At 46.5% G+C, this 18,823-nt stretch overlaps 1 protein-coding gene across 3 annotated transcripts in view; it reads left to right on the plus strand.

Moving 5' to 3' along the window:
* The window catches only part of LOC119395948 (glutamate receptor ionotropic, kainate 2), a 410,534-nt gene that overhangs the window by 153,308 nt on the left and 238,403 nt on the right, over positions 1–18,823 (plus strand). For all 3 annotated transcript variants that reach the window (XM_049416822.1, XM_049416823.1, XM_037662976.2), the window contains exon 3: positions 8,625–8,894. In XM_049416822.1, coding sequence (XP_049272779.1) covers positions 8,625–8,894 — 270 coding nt within the window. The remainder of the gene's footprint in view (positions 1–8,624; positions 8,895–18,823) is intronic.

Here is an 18,823-nt window from a genome sequence, read left to right on the forward strand (position 1 = left end):
ATTCAGAAGAAAACGCTATTATTTAGGACCAACTCGTTCCAGCAACAAGCATTTTCCAAAAACATAAAACGGCATTTCGGAAAGTTCTTAATTGCTGCACTAATTGTTGGCAGCTTCCAGCTACAAACGAGCTGCACGTTGACAAAAAGCATGGTTAACCATGTGTCTCGTGTAATTCCATGTATTTATCAGCAAATATTTTAATTCTTATTTCAGTAAAAATCCTTGTCCAAATTCCGTGAACGAATTGCTACATACGTAAAAAATGTACACAAGGCTGTTTTTTTTTTTTCATCAATAATTAGCAAAGCGCCGTGCCTAAGGGGAGGCGATTTCTTTTAAGCACTTTTCGATGTGCTATATGGCGTGGAATAAACGCCAGAACCGTGCCGCCATGTTTTTGACATTAACAGTAATTTATTAAATGCGAATCATTTCATAGCGAACCTTTGGCGCTTTAAGCGTTTCCATCTCTCTATCTATCTATCTAGACGTCTACGTCTGGGTGCTCCCGTGATCGCCTCCTTAACTTGGTGTAGACCAAGATCGGCATGGGAGGGTAAGAGGATCTGACGGATATGGCTGTCGTATCATGACATGAATAACGTAAAAATATTGTCGCGTACGTCGTCAAACCCTCTCCTTCAGACACGTGTGGCACATACCCGTTTACCACGGGCCGCGGTGTACGGATATACGGCACAGGTGATTGACAGTTGATATCTACCCAGGAACGGCGAGAACGGACATTGGCCATTTAAATGCGAGAGCATTAAGAAATACCGACACCTGCAGCGTAGACCCGACGAATGGAAAGAATTAAAAGTTGGGTCCCAGCAGGAATCGAACCCAAGCATTCTACGTGGCAATCACGCATTCTACCACTGAGCCACGCAAGGTTTATAAACTGGTTTGGAAAAACAGCCTATGTAGGCGTAATGTGGGTGCAACGTCAACTGTGGTTGTGCGGCTGGCTATCAAATTTTACAAGAAAGCAATAAACACTACATATGTACTCGTGCAATACAGGCCTCATATCAGATTAACGTCTGTGGTTCCAGGTTTGGCTCCGCTTTTATAGGAGTCTAATAAATATTACATTTGTATTCGTACGATTAAGCAAGTTGTATTGAAGCACTGGTTGACCCAGGAGGAAGGAATACATTAACGAAAGCTACGTATCATATTCACGTGACTGCACCATAAAGTGCACTTACCTTCGATAATACTGACGCATGTACTCTATCGTGAGGGCTGACGTTACGTCGCACCATAAGTTACCCTCTAAACGACAGTGTTGTCGACGTGCCTGGTAAGCGCACGATGTGCACACAGCTCCTACACTTACAAAAACACGTCAGTCCACCTCGTAACGCTTTGCTTAAAGCCATAAAATACAGCTTCGAAGTACTCGCTGACTGCTTCGCATAAAACCGATTCCCACAACGCGTGGGATCTGCCGAATTTTTCAAAATGTGGTATGCGTGTGAATGGAGCTCAGAGACACAGACTGCTTTCGGTGGTCGGCAGTCACTACTATTTAAAACTTTCTCCGCCGTATAAATTATTTGCTAACTTAAAGTCATCGCCTTTTTTAGGTGAAGGATTCGTAAACGTTTTTCCCGTGGCGACCGTCGATAAAGTGATAATTAAAAGCGTATTCCGTTTGATAATAGAATTTAGTTAGCTATCGTTTCTATGGGCAGTATCTGATGAATATCAGTATAACTATCATCTTTCTTTACTTTTTGTTCTAGGTAAGAGCTTTAAGTGGGCCCTGCAACACCTTTTTAAGTAATCGTTGAATGGCTTCATTAAAACAGCTTATTGCCTCAATCGACTGCCGCAAACATTTTTAGAATCTGTCGAGTACGAGCGGAGTTAAGGCCTGACCACACGTACGCGTTGCAGCGTGTCAGCGCGTGACCTTTTCACCCGGCGCCGCGCCCTCTCCCCATAGAGAGAGAGGGCCCGCAGCTACGCGAAGCTGATCGCCCTCTCTCTCTCCATGGGGAGAGGGCGCGGCGACGCGTCAGAAAGCCACTCGCTGACAAGCTGCAACGCGTACGTGTGCTCAGGCGCTTTCTCTCCTTTCGTACCAGCGATCGGGCTTTTGAAAACTACACAGAGAGGGTGATGACAAAGGGGGCAAGAAGATGCGTACGTTCGTCAGCGCGCGTCGTGATCTTGGGCCCTTTCTTTTCCTTGTTTTTTCTTCGAACGCGCGGCTGAGTTTCAAGGCGGTGCCGCACGTGGCGGCACCCCGCGGCGGCTACGGTAACTATGCAGCTCACGATGCTCCAATCAGCCAATGGCCGTGGGCTTTGGGTTTATGGCGTCATTTGTGGAGAAAAGATGGAACAATTTCTCGCGGACTTTGAGAAATAATAGTAAATTCCAGGCCACTTGCTGCGCTATAATTTCCTCAGCATCCCTCGACCGCCGATCAGCAGCGTTTTCTGACCATTCTGAAAAAGAGTGGCAGGGCCCCTTTAATAAAAAAATACATTGTCTAGGCCATGGAGGAAGGAAAAATAAGGTGAGGCCCTGACGTCACATTCGTGAAGCCTCCTCATCGCAAACACCCGCATCGCCTCCTAGCGAAGGAGCCTCGAAACATTTCACGATTTCCGCCGTGTCGTTTGCAAGCGCATGCGCGATTCGAGCCTTTTTTTTTCTTTTTTTCGCCGTGCAAGCGGCGCCGCGGCGCAGTCGATTCACGCATGCTGCTCCTTGTGTGTGTTCTTTAGGAAAGCTACGCAATGCCCACCTGTTGCGTATGGTTGCGTATACCCGGTGCAAATCGCGTGCACTGCGGAAAGTACCGGGTGTCACTTGTCGTGTGTGCGTACACGTTCGCTTCATTGCTGATCACTAATGCATGGTATTTGCTTGCGAAGCTCTCGGATGTGCGCTCTGTTGCTTCTTACTCATTGTGTCAACTCAGAACACACGTGAACTTTTGTTTTTGGCGTCTGAGGCGCCGTACATAACATGCGCCGAAGGCATCGTACGTTTTTAGAGGCTGTGTCGTTCAACGAAAGGGCAATAAACCTATGTTGTTGTTATCGAACTACGTGATCTATGTATTGTGCGGTGTGCGCTCGCTGCGTGCTTGTGGTTGTGTGCGTACTGGAATTACAAACTTTACGTGCACGATCGCGTATGCAATACAGCGGTGTCCTCTTTTCGACGTGAAGTTACATCAACGATAGGTTGGCGTTGCGCCGAATAGCTACTACGCTCACTCCATATACACGAACAAAGAACCGCTAATCCGGCAACAGATCGGGAAATCGGGCTACGAGAAAGGGAAGGCCTAACGCCCAGCAGAACGCGTAAGTCACTGCTAGGTGAGTTCGAATACGATGATGCAGGGGCTGAACGTTTTTTATCACGGCACGTACCGGTATTCTGTACTGTTGCCCGAAAACGCTCCACGAAGAATTTCAGCACGCAGCGCTCGGGCCTGCCAGGCACGAATAGCCTGGTAAACGTCTGCTTGCAACATTTTACTGCGTGCGAACCGCACAATACGCGCCAAGTTTACGCCGGAACTACAAATCTGCGCAGAAGCTAACCACCGCGGAGAGCACGCCGCGGGGCGTCTGCTGTTTTGTTTGCCCCATATCGGTTTGTTTGCCCCATAAATCTGACGTCACTTCCGCCACACTTTTCGCAATGCATTGGAATACGATAGGGCCTCTCCTTAGTATTCCTTCCTCCATGGTCTAGGCTTTATGTGTATTCCCCCTTGTGTTCAAATCTTCGTAAGGCTTGAGCCTTAATACATCACCGCGAGATTAGTGTTATTTTATATCCTGCATTTCGGTGAAAGAGCGCGTAAGTCGACTAATGACAAGAACAGGAGTGCGCAGGACATTTCTGTGCAATCCTCTCGTTTTCCCCTCCACCAGTAACGCGCTGTTTCACCGAAATTTACTCTGACACACACACATATAATATATATAGGTATATATATATATATATATATATATATATATATATATGAATAAAAAGAAGACACTCGTCGAAAAACAGAATGGTTTCTTTACGTTTCAGCCGGCCTTCGTCATTCTGACGAAGGCCGGCTGAAACGTAAAGAAACCATTCTGTTTTTCGACGAGTGTCTTTTTTTATTCATATTATTTACCGGCGTCCGAGAAGTTATTCACTGCAATTATATATATATATATATATATATATATATTATATAATATATATATATATATATATATATATATATATTATATATATATATATATATATCTGCCTGCAGTGATTCTATGTATATCTATACACCCTAAAAAAGAGTATAGGTGACTCTTTTCGGAGAGTTCTGACTTGCCACGTATACGACTCTCTTTAAATAGTCACGGTGACTCTCTCGGTGGTTCAGAGTCGGCACGCTTTAGGAGGGTACCCTGACCCTCTAGGAAGGATGGAAAGAATCTTATCCGAAGGATCACGTTACCACTTATGAGGGAGTCGGACGACTCTTGCCGGTAGCAGTCCTACGGGGGTCAAATGACACACATGGCAGCGTCGTCAAGCGACTCCACAACTATATTAAAATACTCAGCTGAACCATTCTCCACTTTTGGCGAGTACTGTTGGAAAAGAGTAGTTGACTTTTAGCATTATTTTAATAAAACTCATCAAAAGAACACGTCTTCTCCAGCAGAGTAATCTAGAAAGCACGAAAAGATGGTCTGTGATTTCCAATTAAGACGTTGAGGTATTCCTCATTTACATGCTTGCATGAGTATAGCCAACTAAAATGTTTGACAGCGATGTGCATAATGTCATATGGTGCAAAATAAGCTGCAGAAATCGACATCATGTTTTCATATTTATCCTCTATGATTATGAATAAATCAAAAAGTGGTGACGGCTGAAGGCGTCAGACTTGTGACTTGCCATATTGTCGCCTGTTCAGCGTGAGCAGCCTTGAAAAATTCTATCTGAAAAGCAGAACGCGATATTATGATGAGAAAACGAAATTGCAGTAAATGTTTGCAAAACCTACACAGTACGTGATTTACACAGATGAACTGAAGGCTTACAACAAAGCAACAAGTGCATACAGGCATGGTAAAGAACCAAGTTTTTTACTGTTATCGTGTAAAACACAACTTGCAAATAGTAGCTTTTGTAACACGTCACTTGACGACAAACTTGCAGCACAACATGATGTGAGCCTCTTTTAAACAACAAACGAGATTGGTTTAGGCGCCCTTGCGTGGGTGCCACTCACCACTTTTCCTACGTCGTGTTGTCCAACCAATGGAAATGTAGGACCGACTGTCTCGTTCGGTTGACAGAACGAACGCCGCTGTTGATTTTCCCATCACGAGCGGTGAGGCGCCAGACCATTGCGACACCTTCGTTTCCCAGAGTGTGGCTGTCTACTGGTGAGAAGAGGCGGGAGAAGCTATCCGGGTTTCTGAGAATAAGCAACACACACACACACTGATCATCTGTATTTAAAACCACCTTTTTTTCAGTACACAATTACTGTACACACGTCTGATACGAGTGCTTCGTTTGAAATAATTTCGCAACGAAAACAAATTTTCACGTAAAAGGCGGCGGGAACCTCGTTTCGCAATAGGCACTGGCTATGCACGAATGAAAGCACTTCTGAGAAATCGCTTCAAAGTTTGCTTTCAGAATAAGCACGGCTTTGCGTCGGCGTATTTCGACACCCAAACGCAATCTCCGGCAGTCAGGGGCACCCCGTGAGCGGTTACTGACCGCATGTTTTACAAACGCAACCCATCCTTACACAGGCAAACACATGCGAGTACGAGCGCCCTAACGAGACCCAGCGCGCGCGGACGCCGTCTACGTCGAGATCAGACATGTCATATGCTAGAATTACCGCGCATAGCTCCCAGTCACGTACACGCACTAGATTCTGTTATAACGACGGTCATCATCGCAACGTAGGCAAACCACGAAAACAGCGAACAGAAACGAGGGAAAAGAGTGCATGGCGGCGGCCGCGACAACGCGCACCGTCGAAAGTCTCGAGCTTTTATTGCGATAGCAATTATATGGACAGTCTCGGCTGGATTTCGCCGTCGCCGTCGCCGCCGTCATGCACCGTATATGTATAAGTATGTATATCTATATATATAAAAGCCCCAAAGAAAAATAATTCAGAAAAATTCTTCCGAAGCGCGGAATCGAACTAGGGACCTCTTCCTCCACAGCGAGTGGCGCTAGCCACTACGCCACGAAACGCAGATCCTCCACGTAGGTAACGGCGAGCGTTATATACACATCCTTTACCGCTGGACGGACTCTGAGACGGCTTCGCTTGTACGCGTTTCTTCATTACCAGCGAGATGGCATTATGAGCGCGACAGGCGCATTTAAAAGTCGTCGGCGAGCACGCTCGCTTCTTGTTATACTTGCGCAGGGAGAACCTTTTCCTTCCGCTGTCTGCTCGCGCGGTTTTCTTGTGCTGAGGGGAAGAGGGATGTTTCGCGCTTTCACCGTGATGTCCGCGCTCATGTTACGGAGCGTACGAAAGCCACTCGAGCTCAAGGGACGCCGCTAAACGAACAAACAGAAGATGAGCGCGAACTATCAAGTGTCACAGCTCGACACTTGAAGCACGCTAGTTTCCTTCGCTGCTTCGGCCCCCTTTGCAACAGGAGCGCTGTTCAAACTGAGAGTATCCATTGGCGAGCTCCACTTCATATAGCATTAGTTTCTTGCCATCACATTCATTGCTTCGGCCTTGCGGCGAAACTGTGACTTTTTTCGCCTTACCGGCGAGGCGTGCCCAACTTAAGTGACTACCGCGTACGTGATGGAAACATCTTACTCTATCTGCACCTCAAACTACCGTCTTTAAGCCAACAAAAACCACTATATATGGTGCGTCTAAGCGTTCTGTACACATACTTTTTTTTTCACGTTCCCGCGCGCGGAAGCACGCTGCACCCTGAAGGTCGATGGAAATGTTATTATGATGTAGACTAAAGCGCATCACAGAACGACATCTTGCACCTTCAGCAGACAGACACAATGTGCGATCAGCACACAACGACCCTTCATAATTGTTTGCATCGCTCATTGTACGGGAGCTTGTAGAGCAACACGCATAACGGTGTCAACTCGTTAACTGACAGTTTTAGTTGGGCATCCGCAATAGCCCCGCGGACGCAGGCTGCTGTTGGAAATGGCTGGCAGATTACTTCCGCAGAGCTGCTGCAGACTTCCAGCGAAAGCTCTATAATTAGTACCTACGAAAGCAGTACACTCACCGTTAACAGGATCACGTTGTCCGTGTCCGCAGCTCCATGAATATTCCACCCTCGAAGCGTCACTTCCAGTACGGAGCCTGGCTTCAACGCCACCAAAGATGCGCATGTTTGCTCGAACACAAACATTCAAGACACGCCAACGAACCAACGCAAGTGGGCAACACATTCCAATGGACCGAGGAGACTGAGAGATGAGGAGGAGGGGGCGCGCCACATCGACTCCGTCGGCGAGCGAGGTGATCCACCGCGCCACGACGGTGCCGAATGGCAAACGCGCGATATGTATGGCGTATACGACGGCGCCTTCATCTGGGAAGCCAACCGAAACGCATATCAGGAGAGAGTAGTGACTCCTGCCGAAATGCTAACTCTTTTTCTGCTTCTACCTTCCAAAAGGGGTCAAATTGACACCCGAAGAGAGTCACGGTGCCATGACCATGTTTTGACTCTTTTTTTTATTAGAGTGTAAAATGGAATCTCGTTGATATGTTTCTCACGGAAACCGGAAAGTAAAACGTAGTATGCAAAAAAACGTATTAGCCAAACTGGTTTAAAATAAGAGTGAAATATGTATACTTCGTCAGCAACTGACTTTCGTTGAGCAACATCATCACTGTATGCTTGGTAGATATCTTAAGCAAACTGTCTCCAGTATTAAAAAAACGTATATTTTATATATTAAAAACGTTACTAAGGGCTTTCGGTATCAACAAAGCCTTCGCAGCATATATATTAGTTAACTATTTATTGATTGATTCACTTAAAAACGCCACTTTGTGGCCGTTGCCTCTGGCCCCTTTCGCCATCCTCTCTCTCCAGCCCCCATTACTAGGCTCGCAAGTTGAGCAGGATTCAGATCGTCTTCCGATCGATTTAATGGCAATTAACGGCAGGATGAAGATCGACTTATCGCAGCGGCAGCACGTGGTAGTAATATTTTCGCCGCAAACCCAATGCTGCTGCGACCTCAGCAGCGCCGCAACGTGCAGACTTTGGCTTTTTGGAACGCGGTTTGAGCTAGCATAGCGAAGAATAAACGTAGCATTTCGGTATATATCGGTCGACGTCAACTTTAAAGGTCGTATTATCCAATTTCGGACATAATGTGATGATAATAAACGCATGAAAATGCATTATTCCCAAAGGACGTTGGCCGAGAATAAAAAGAAAAACGTATTATCCAGAACCGTATCAACGAGATTACACTGTGCATATATCACTGCCTTTAGCTTACCGTGTACTACACACAACAAGGCCACTAGAGTGAATTGGATGGTATAGATTAAGCGTGAAATCAGTGTTACAGTATTGATTAAACTGCTATCGTGTTCTTGAACCTCAAAGTGTGCAGTATGCTCAAGCAAGGCGTGTCCCTGGTGCTCGGGCCTCGCACTCCCTCCGTGGTGTCCGTGTTGGGCTCCACCTGCAGCGCGTTCCACGTGCCCCACGTGCAGACCAGTTGGAGTGCGCCGGTGGCTGATCCCGCGTCGGGACAGCGCCTGTTCTCGGTCAACGTGTATCCGCATCCGGACGTGCTCAGCCGGGCCTACGTCGACCTCGCGCTCAAGACGAGCCGCTGGAAGAGCGTCACCGTCATCTACGAGGAGAGCGAAAGTGAGTACACCAGCTCGCGAGCCAAGACAAGTGTGTACACATGTTACAAGGGTACAAACCAGCGCTTGATGTAGTTCAAGTGAAGCGCTAATGTCGTGTTTGTGCAGCGATCGGTGTAGTTCCAAATCATCAGCCAAATGCAGCTCTCCTACTGTGAAACGTGTCCGTACCACGGGCATCCAGCGATTCCCGTTGCGCTATTGTTAGTCTCTGTCAATGAATGATCTCTCGCGGGAGTTCGTAACACCGGCACCGGAGAAGCACCGGTGGGAGGAGCAACCGCGTGCCTGACGAGACGGTGGCGCCCTCTGGTGAGTGGCGTGTGGGCCAGCCGCAGATTTCCGAAGCGTTTTCAGCGATTTTAGGTTAATTGTTGCAAGCACTTCTGGTTATTTTTGTTATTATATTATTTTATACTTTGTTCGTTTATTTTTAACGTGGTTTTGAGCATCGCCATCCCTGTTTTCGGCCTGTATTGACCACTTGATCGTGAGCCGGTGATCACGCCACATAAGATTTATGGAAGGACGACAAGCCGGGCCTCTGAAGTGCTAAACCCTTACGAAGAGCAATTTAGACAGTCTATAGACTGTCTAAACCCATTTTTAGAGTGCCTATAGACTGTCTAAATATAGATTTGTAAGGGAACACTTAAAATGATTTTCTTGTCTGCCTGGTTGCAGAGAACTGAATCCGAACCATTCAGAGATAGTGCGCGAGAAACGTCGAAGCACGTATTCAGTTTGAAGCGCAAGACTGTTATGACGGGACGGGACAGGAAGGAATGCACACACAAGCGTTAACTTTTAAAGGGACACTAAAGGCAAATATTAAGTCGACGTTGATTGTTGAAATAGCGGTCCAGAAACCTCGTAGTGCTACTTTTATGCCAAGGAAGTGCTTATTTCGAAATAAAATTACGTTTCAGTGGTCCGCATCGCGTTAGCGCACTTCAAATCACCCGCCTGAAATCCGACTTTCATACGTCACTGCTGCCGTGCTCAATGTTGCCCGCCTTTACTGCGTGGCCGCCGACACCAGTAGCAGCAGAGCGAAAGTAGCGGGACCCACAGCAGCAACAACGGCCATCGAAGCCATCGAAGCTTGCCGCAATCGCCGCAATGGATGTGGACGGAGAACTTGACAACGATACATTGGCTCGCGATGCTGGGCTCCAATTCAGCGACTTGAACCCCGATGAACGCGGTATGTTGCTGAGGGCTCGTAGTGCCGGCGTCATTGCATGCGGCATTTCGTCGAACTTTCTGTCAGAGCGACTTTCACGAGCGCGCAAAACACATGCGGCAGTACGCGATCCTGAAACTACCACTGAGACACGACCGCGTGAGCGAAGCAGGGCGCCAGGCGAAGCGCAGTTCGGCAAAAACGGAACCTTTGAACAACGCGCGCCGTTCCCCGTGGCAACGCGACAGAGGTTCTTTTTTTCATGAATCAAACGGAAACGAACAAACAGCATTTTATTACGTCTTTTGGTGCACGAAAGGTTCTTTTTTTACTGCTGCAAATTTGATTACTAGTGATTTATTGTCGGCAGACTCTCATACATCTTCGGGATCACTTCGAAAATGTCCCACTCGTGGAGCTCATCGTGTGATACATTTAGCTTAATTTCTCGGTAAGTAGGGCACTGCTGTTGATAATATTGCCGTTTTTGAAGTTGTCATACATTGAGCTTTCACTCTGACATAAATTATTTGGCTTTAGTGTCCCTTTAATGAAGCCGGATCAAAAATATGTGCATGCGATGGCAGACACTCAGGCATGCGCATGCGTGGAGGCGTCAAGGAATGGCAGTTACGTTCCAGTTAATGATAATGAATGCGTTCTGACACACTCTTGGCCTAACATATGTATAGCGGCTGATTCCGTAATGGGCCACGTGGTTTCATCGTGGTGCTTACATATAACAGAACATTCATGAAAACGAGGCGAACACCAACACGTACTGCAATGCGCAGGTAACAAGCCATCGCCACCCTTCCTAGCATGTTCTAAACAATTATAAGGGGAAAGACATCAATTCGTGCAAAACGTAGCTGCGGCATACACTACAAGTGAAAACGGGCAAAGGTCAAATAATCAACGAAATAAATCAGAACAATTAAAATCAAATAAAAATATTGATGAGGCAGTTAATGACAACGCACAAAACATGCGCTGACAAATCAAAACGCTCGTAAAGTCCATTAAACTTCAAGAAGCGCGGTAAAAGCTTTGTAATGTTGTACCCCTTAGTTTATTAATTAATTTTTTTTTTCAGAAACGGTGCAAAACAGGAAATGCCGGCAGATCCCACGTTTCGTGGGAATCGGTTACATGCAAGGCAGTCACTGAGTAATTGCCTGCGCTGCATTTTTTGGTTTGAGCCAAGCGTTACGAGGTGGATCGACGTGTCGGGTTTGTGTAAATGGGGTAGTTGTGTGCCTATCGTGGGCATACTAGGTATGTCGACTACACTGGCGTTTAAAGGGTAGCTTATTATGGCTCGATGTCACGTCACCACTTACGAAGGAGCGCTGAAGTCAGTTTTATCGAAACGAACTTCATGGTATGGTGCACAGTAAACCAATCCACACCTTAAAGGGGATTTTACCGTGTCTGTAACTAAGTCTTCCACCCTAAGAAAAAATGTTGCAGTGGCTTAGCTCAGCTATGCCAAGATAACGTAGCGTTAGCAAAGGTTCAGCTGATTGTTCTTAGCTTTCCTGATTGTATAGGGTTAGATTAATTATCATGCTTACTGCTGCTTCCAATGACGCACACATGGTATACATATTATGTATACCGTGTGCTGCGCCGTTGCTGGCAAATGCTGCGCCGTTGAGCAGCATTTGCGCTCTCCTTCTCCATGGCTAAACCACACTGGCAAATGCCAGTCACATGCGCTATCATGCGGCTCCAAGGCAGTGTCAGACGGCGACTGCACAGCGAAGGCGAATAGCTGCGCGCGCGCCGGCGCCAGTAAGTCTGCCAAGGCTACAACGTCACTCCTCTAGAAAGCGCAGACCGGCGGCAGCGAGTCGCGCGCGGCAGCGGCGGAGTGCGCGGGAGGTGCCGGCTCCGATGCGCCAGCTGTGCGACATCACTGATCCTCGCGCATGCACAGAACGGCTCTTCAGGAGCCACGCGAAACTGTCTGGGCTCGGCCAGTGTAGCTAACGCTACAAAAGACATTGAATCAAAACACCAATATCATGGGGTGGGGTGGCCAATCATCTAAACAATCTTATCACTGAGAAACAGGGAAGAATAAAAACTTTCAGTCAGAAAACATCCAATTACAGATTACGTCAGCATAGAAGGCGCACATACGAACCCAACCATACACACGACATGCCATATTGTGCAATGCCACATGGACGGAGCGCTCACGCCTCACAGTTTTACACCGACCATCTGCTAATATAGCCATGGTATCTTCAGCTGCCGTTCATTGCCGGTGGGGATGTTCCATGTTGTGCATAAAAATAATTTGCGATGTGCTTAATTCGCTATTTAATCGTGGATATCCCTAAAAGAGACAGATCTGCTAATCTAAAGTCGCCAAATATTCAAGGCCTTTTTAGTCAGAGAGCACCAATTATCAGCTGACGCTCTTTCCTATGGGTAGCGGGTGTTTCTATATCCCATAACTCTCTTAGCTCCTAGAAGGTGTTTTATGTGAGACATTAACCCTTACGCAAACCAAAAGGCTAGTTGGGGAAGCAAAAGAAACTCACACCCCCATTTTTGCAAATTCTTGTTAGGGAAGAGGGCGCTTTGCATGCTTGAGATCGCGTTAAGGGTGCAAAGTGGTTTAACGTGCATTTCATACGTAGCGTTCGTCAGCGTATTCCTTCTGGTTCAAGCAACGCTTGAATATAGCTTGCCGAGTCATACGAGTATATCTCTAATGTTAATGACATTTTTATATAAGTGGATAGCCGGCACTGCAACCATAATGAGCGTTTCCTCGACACGATGACTGCATAAAGTCTTTCTCCAAAGCAGTTTCAAGATCTGTCGTGGCTTTGTGGTGGAATGCCTGACTTCCAGACAGAATTACTGGGTTCGATTCCGGCTCGAAAGCTGAATTTTATTGTTTGCATCAGTCGGGATTTTTCACTCGCCGACAACGCCGCCGACATCGGCACCGGCTTTTCTGCGACACGGGCTCCTGAACGATTTTGCGTTCAAGTTTTTATTGCGATAGCAGTTATATGGACAGTCTCGGCTGGATTTTGCCGTCGCCGTCGCCGCCGTCATGCACCGTATATGTATAAGTATGTATATATATATATATATATATATATATATATATATATATATATATATATATATAAAAGCCGCAAAGAAAGATTAATTCAGAAAAATGCTTCCGAAGCGCGGAATCGAACCAGGGACCTCTTGCTCCGCAGCGAGTGGCGCTATCCACTACGCCACGAAACGCAGATCCTCCACATAGCTAACGGCGAGCGTTATATACACACCCTTTACCGCTGGACGGACTCAGAGACGGCAGGCGATAATAAGCGTTTCTTCATTACCAGCGAGATGGCGCTAGGAGCGCGACGGGCGTAGAGTGCCTCGATGCGCGCGCCCCCGCTTAGAGTGATGTCAGCTTTTGAAAGGGCAGATGCCGCCTCCTCGGCTTTGGCGGCAGCGTGGCCGCCATTTTGAATCCCGCGCCCGGTCACTTGTGCGTGGCGCGCGTGTTGTTTTTAGGTCGGTGCTCGTTTCCCTCCAGTTTTATGCAATCGCTACCGTCAACATGACCGGGTGTTGCGTGCCGCAGTGCACCAATCATTCCAGAAACGCTGGTACCTGTATCGTTTTAGAAGATACGAGGTTTCTTTGGACAGTAAAAATCAAACGTTACAAGCGGCATCCGAAGAACACATTATGCACTTGCAGCGTAAGTTTCCGGCCGGTATTTCGAATGCACATGCAAGGATAAATTCTGCCGGTGTTAACCTTGCGTAATAAATGGACAGACTGATATCGGCTACATGCTTAAAATGCTTTGGTTCACATGTGCATGAATCCTGCATTTTTCTTCGCAAACATTCTTTACTGCACTTGGTTGGTCCTGTATCTGCCTTTGATTTTTGCTTTCGCTATTTTTGTGATTTAAAATGTATCGTGGAATATATTATGCGTGTTTGTCTGCAGATCAGATCCTTCTTTATTCCTAATAACAATTATTTGTGAGAATTTACGTCCCAAGAACCCCGATATGATTATGAGAGGCGCCGTATATAGTGGAAATCTCCCGAAATTTTGACCATCTGTTGTACTTCAACGTACACCTAAATCTAAATACGCGGGGCTCTGTCATTTCACCTCCATCGAAATGTGGCCGCTGCGGCCGGGATTCCATCCCGCAACCTTCGGGTCACCAGTCAAGCACCATAACTAAAACCACGCCGGGTTCTTGTTTTTTATATTCCTTTCCGTGTTTCAAGTACGCCTTCTGTGCTGGTCTGATGCCCACGTATGTATGTGTGCAGTTAAATGTTTATCCTTCCCTGTTTCTGTGTTTCAAGGTTACATTTTAGTCCTGTCTTAAATAATTACGCAGTGCATGTTTTTTTATTCATTTACGATCACTGTGAATCGACCAGTGACAGTTGTGTTTTGTGTAATTTGCGTTTTATTTGTGTAATTGCTTGTGTCAGCGCAGATTTAATGCACACAAATAAATGGCCTGTACACTGGATATTAACGCGCACGCACGCACGCACGCACACACACACACACACACACACACACACACACACACACACACACACACACACACACACACACACACACACACACACACACACACACACACACACACACACACACATTCAGTATTTTATTTCTTTGAGCAAGCATAATTTATTTATTCATAATGTAAGCCCTGAAGGCTCATACAGGGATGCGCATACAAACAGTTCTCGCGAAGCGTCTATACAAAGAAAACGCATGAAAACAACAAGACGGGGAAGCATTGTGTACAGTAGACACGCTTGTCAGTAAAAAAAATACAACAAAGTCAAGTTGTAGAATGAGTACGTCATGGAAAACCAGTTAATGAAATAAAAACTCACAGGCTCCCTTATGCGTTCGCTTAAGACGGCTCGAAAGCGAAAGCCATTTTCTTCTCAGTTTTTTGCGCCCAAAGCGCGGTTTTGCATTGCCTCCAAGATCGGAGGCACCTCACCTGGTTGTGCACTGCCTCCGTGATCTGCCCACTTTTGACCAAGCTACGATGTCATGTGATAACGTCATCATATACGTCACGTCAAAATTTGTGAAGTCGTGATGACGTCATATGGTGACGTCATCACGTGACGATAATTTTTTGCATCCCTCGTCCCCGACGTCGTGGTATGCTGACGCCGTAGACGCGGGACGCCGACGGTCAAATTTCGCGTTTGATGAGGCATTTAAGGCTTTGGCCTTAAAAAATACGTCCTCGACTGCTGACCCGAAAGTCATGGGTTCGATCCCGGCCGCGGCGGTCGCATTTAGGTGGAGGCGAAATGCTAGAGGCCCGTGTACTGTGCGATGTCAGTGCAGGTTAATGAACACCAGTTGGTCAAAATTCATGCAGCCCTCCACTACGGCGTGCCTCATAATCATATCATGGTTCTGGCAAGTAAAACCCCAGATTTTATTATTAATAAACGAGACAAATAAACGACGCCGTGCATCTGCCGCAGAAAGTGTAAAACCAAGGGCGTAGCGAGAAATTTTTTTCGGGGGGGGGGGGGGTTCAACCATACTTTATGTATGTTCGTGCGTTCGTTTATATGAGTGCGTGTATATATTGTCACGTGGTCGTGACGTCGACGAACACAGCAGTCGGCGTTTGTAGGATGAAACTGTTTATTTGGCCAAACTTGTGGCCGGAAAATGAGAACTAGACCTACAGCAATGCACGCTGTACAATGATAGCGGCGAACAGGGCGTCGTCCGTCGATCAACTGACAAGCCGTGAAGCGCGTCGGCATTTAAACATGTGCCGTCGAATATTCCAGCGTTATCGCTGACTGTCGTGCAAATTCTAGAATAAGCTCGAGTGTGCGCGTCTTGCGCGCAGTCTTAACAAAACGATCTACAATGATCGCGAAGGTTCTCGAACAACGAGGCGCGGTTCGCGCTGAGCGTTGCTGACAGTCTTTGTGGCCGAAAACCGAATACAGCAAAAGTGACAAAGACGCGCACGTGGCAATATGCGCAAGCAAAATTGAAAAATTTCTGGGGGGGGGGGGGTGTCAGAACTCCCCAACCCTCCCCCCCCCCTTCGCTACGCCCCTGTGTAAAACAGTATTGGAAACACTCAATAATTTGGGCATGCGAGAAAACCTGCAGATACAGAGAAAGAAACTGCAGATACAAAAAGAAGGAAAAACGCACTGATTCTGCGCGCATTCAAAGTTTTACGGCATACTACTGAACAACGTATTCATCGTTTTGATATGGACTCAAGGTGCAACTCGAGTGCCGATACAGTAGCGGCTACAGATTGTGAGCAAGAAATGTCAGCAATAATAATGATAAGGAAGCTTTCGTTTCATTTTAGCAGGATATTCGCACCATACTGCCCCTCGGCCCTTTATTCTGTGTACAATACTTATGATGCCATTTATAACGAATGAGTAAATTGTTTGCAAACTTAGCAAAATCAGCCACCTTAATCGCGCTTAGGTAGCTTCGCAACACTTGTGTGTGTTCAGATACATATACTGCTGGTGCTGACAAGTATACAAATACTTTAAACGATTATTTGTGTATTTGGAATGCAGAGCTTACGAGAAAATTAAGGTTTTAGAGTTTCTCGTTTCCGGCGTAAGGAAGAGGATTTGTTTTCAACATAACAGTCTATGCCTACATCTAGCGCATAAGACATGCACAGGCTGTCAGCTTACATGAAAAACATGCTTCCTTAATAAACATTGAGGCAAGAACAGCAATAAAAGCTGCCCAAGCTTCAAAAAAGAAAAGAAAAAGAGCAAGCGCACTAGCGTGCACTTATTTCCGGACGTATCCGCGCACCGCAAGCGCTTTGTGTAGCGCGTTTTGCATGCTGCCGAGCTGCGGCGGGATTCGCAATGGCGGCCGTCGTAGCAGACGACGCGCCTGTCCTCACCCTCAGCGGAGCGCGCGGGCATCAAGGCACCCTAGACGGGCGCATTTAAAAGTCGTCGGCGAGCTCGCTCGCTTCTTCTTATATATTTGCGCAGGGAGACCTTGCGATTCCGCTGTCTGCTAGCGCGATTTTCTCGTGGTGAGGGGAAGAGTAATGTTTCAAGCTTTCACCGTGATGTCCGCGTTCATGTTACGGAGCGTACGAAAGTCACTCGAGCTATAGGGACGCCGCTAAACGAACAAACAGAAGATGAGCGCGAACTATCAAGTGTCAGAGATCGACACTTGAAGCACGCTAGTTTCCTTCGCTGCTTCGGCCGCCTTTGCAACAGGAGCGCTGTTCAAACTGAGAGTATCCATTGGCGAGCCTCACTTCGTATAGCAATAATTTCTTGCTATCGCATTCATTGCTTCACCCTTGCGGCGAAACTGTGACTTTTATTGCCTGTTAACGCCGTTCCTGGGTTGGCACATACTGTGTATCACCTGTGGCACATTACCCCGTGTACCTGCGTACAAGGGGCAACAGTATGAGGGTGTCACACGTCACTGGGGGAAAGGGTATTATGACGTACGCCAAAGGCTTTTCTTGTTATTCACGTTATGACCTGCAGCAGTCATGTTCAGCATACACGCATCTACTTTTAAATGCGAAACATTTCTTAGCGAACTTCTGCGACTTTGAGCCTATCTATCTATCTATCTATCTATCTATCTATCTATCTATCTATCTATCTATCTATCTATCTATCTATCTATCTATCTATCTATCTATCTATCTATCTATCTATCTATCTATCTATCTATCTATCTAGCCGCTTACGACTTTGTGCTCTCCTGGCCGTTTCGTTAATCGGATGTATACCAAAATTGGTGTGTCATAACATGGCCTTATTACGAACATAAATGACAGGTCATATCATGAAAATCATGACACGCATGTCATGTACAGCATGATTTACATTCCATGGCCTTTGAGCTCTTGAGGCCGTTCCGTTAATTTCATATATACCAAAATTGGTGTGGCGTGACAAGAGTTCATGACGAACATAATGACAGGTCCTCACATGCAAATCATGACGCGCATGTCATGTGCAGCATGAATTACATGACATGGTCTCGGGGCGCTCGCGGCCGTTTAAATGAAGGGATACATACGAAAACTGGTATGACGAGACATTTCTCTATGACGAACATAACTGACACGTGGTAACATGAAAATCATGATATGCATGTCATGTATGACATGATTTACATGCCGCGCTCATGGCGCACTCGCGGCCGTTTCGCTAGATTGATATACACTGAAATTGGTATTGTGCGATGTGACTTTATGAAGAACATGAATAACAGGTGGTAGCATGAAAACCATGACATCCATGACATGTATGTCATGATTTGCATGCCACGCTCGTGGTGCATTCGCGTCCCTTTCGCTTGCGTGATATACACCGAAATTGGTGTTACGCGACACGACTGTATGACGAACGTGAGACGTGGTAACATAAAACTCATGACATGCAAGTCATGTACGACCTGATTTACATGCCACGCTCATGATGCTCTAGCGGCCGTTTCGCTAGATTGATATACACCGAAATTGGTATTGTGCGATGTGACTTTATGAAGAACATGAATAACAGGTGGTAGCATGAAAACCATGACATCCATGACATGTATGTCATGATTTACATGCCACGCTCGTGGTGCATTCGCGTCCGTTTCGCTTGCGTGATATACACCAAAATTGGTGTTACGCGACACGACTGTATGACGAACGTGAGACGTGG

Source organism: Rhipicephalus sanguineus, chromosome 6 (genome assembly GCF_013339695.2).
Source record: "Rhipicephalus sanguineus isolate Rsan-2018 chromosome 6, BIME_Rsan_1.4, whole genome shotgun sequence".
Classification (NCBI taxonomy): Eukaryota; Metazoa; Arthropoda; class Arachnida; order Ixodida; family Ixodidae; genus Rhipicephalus; species Rhipicephalus sanguineus.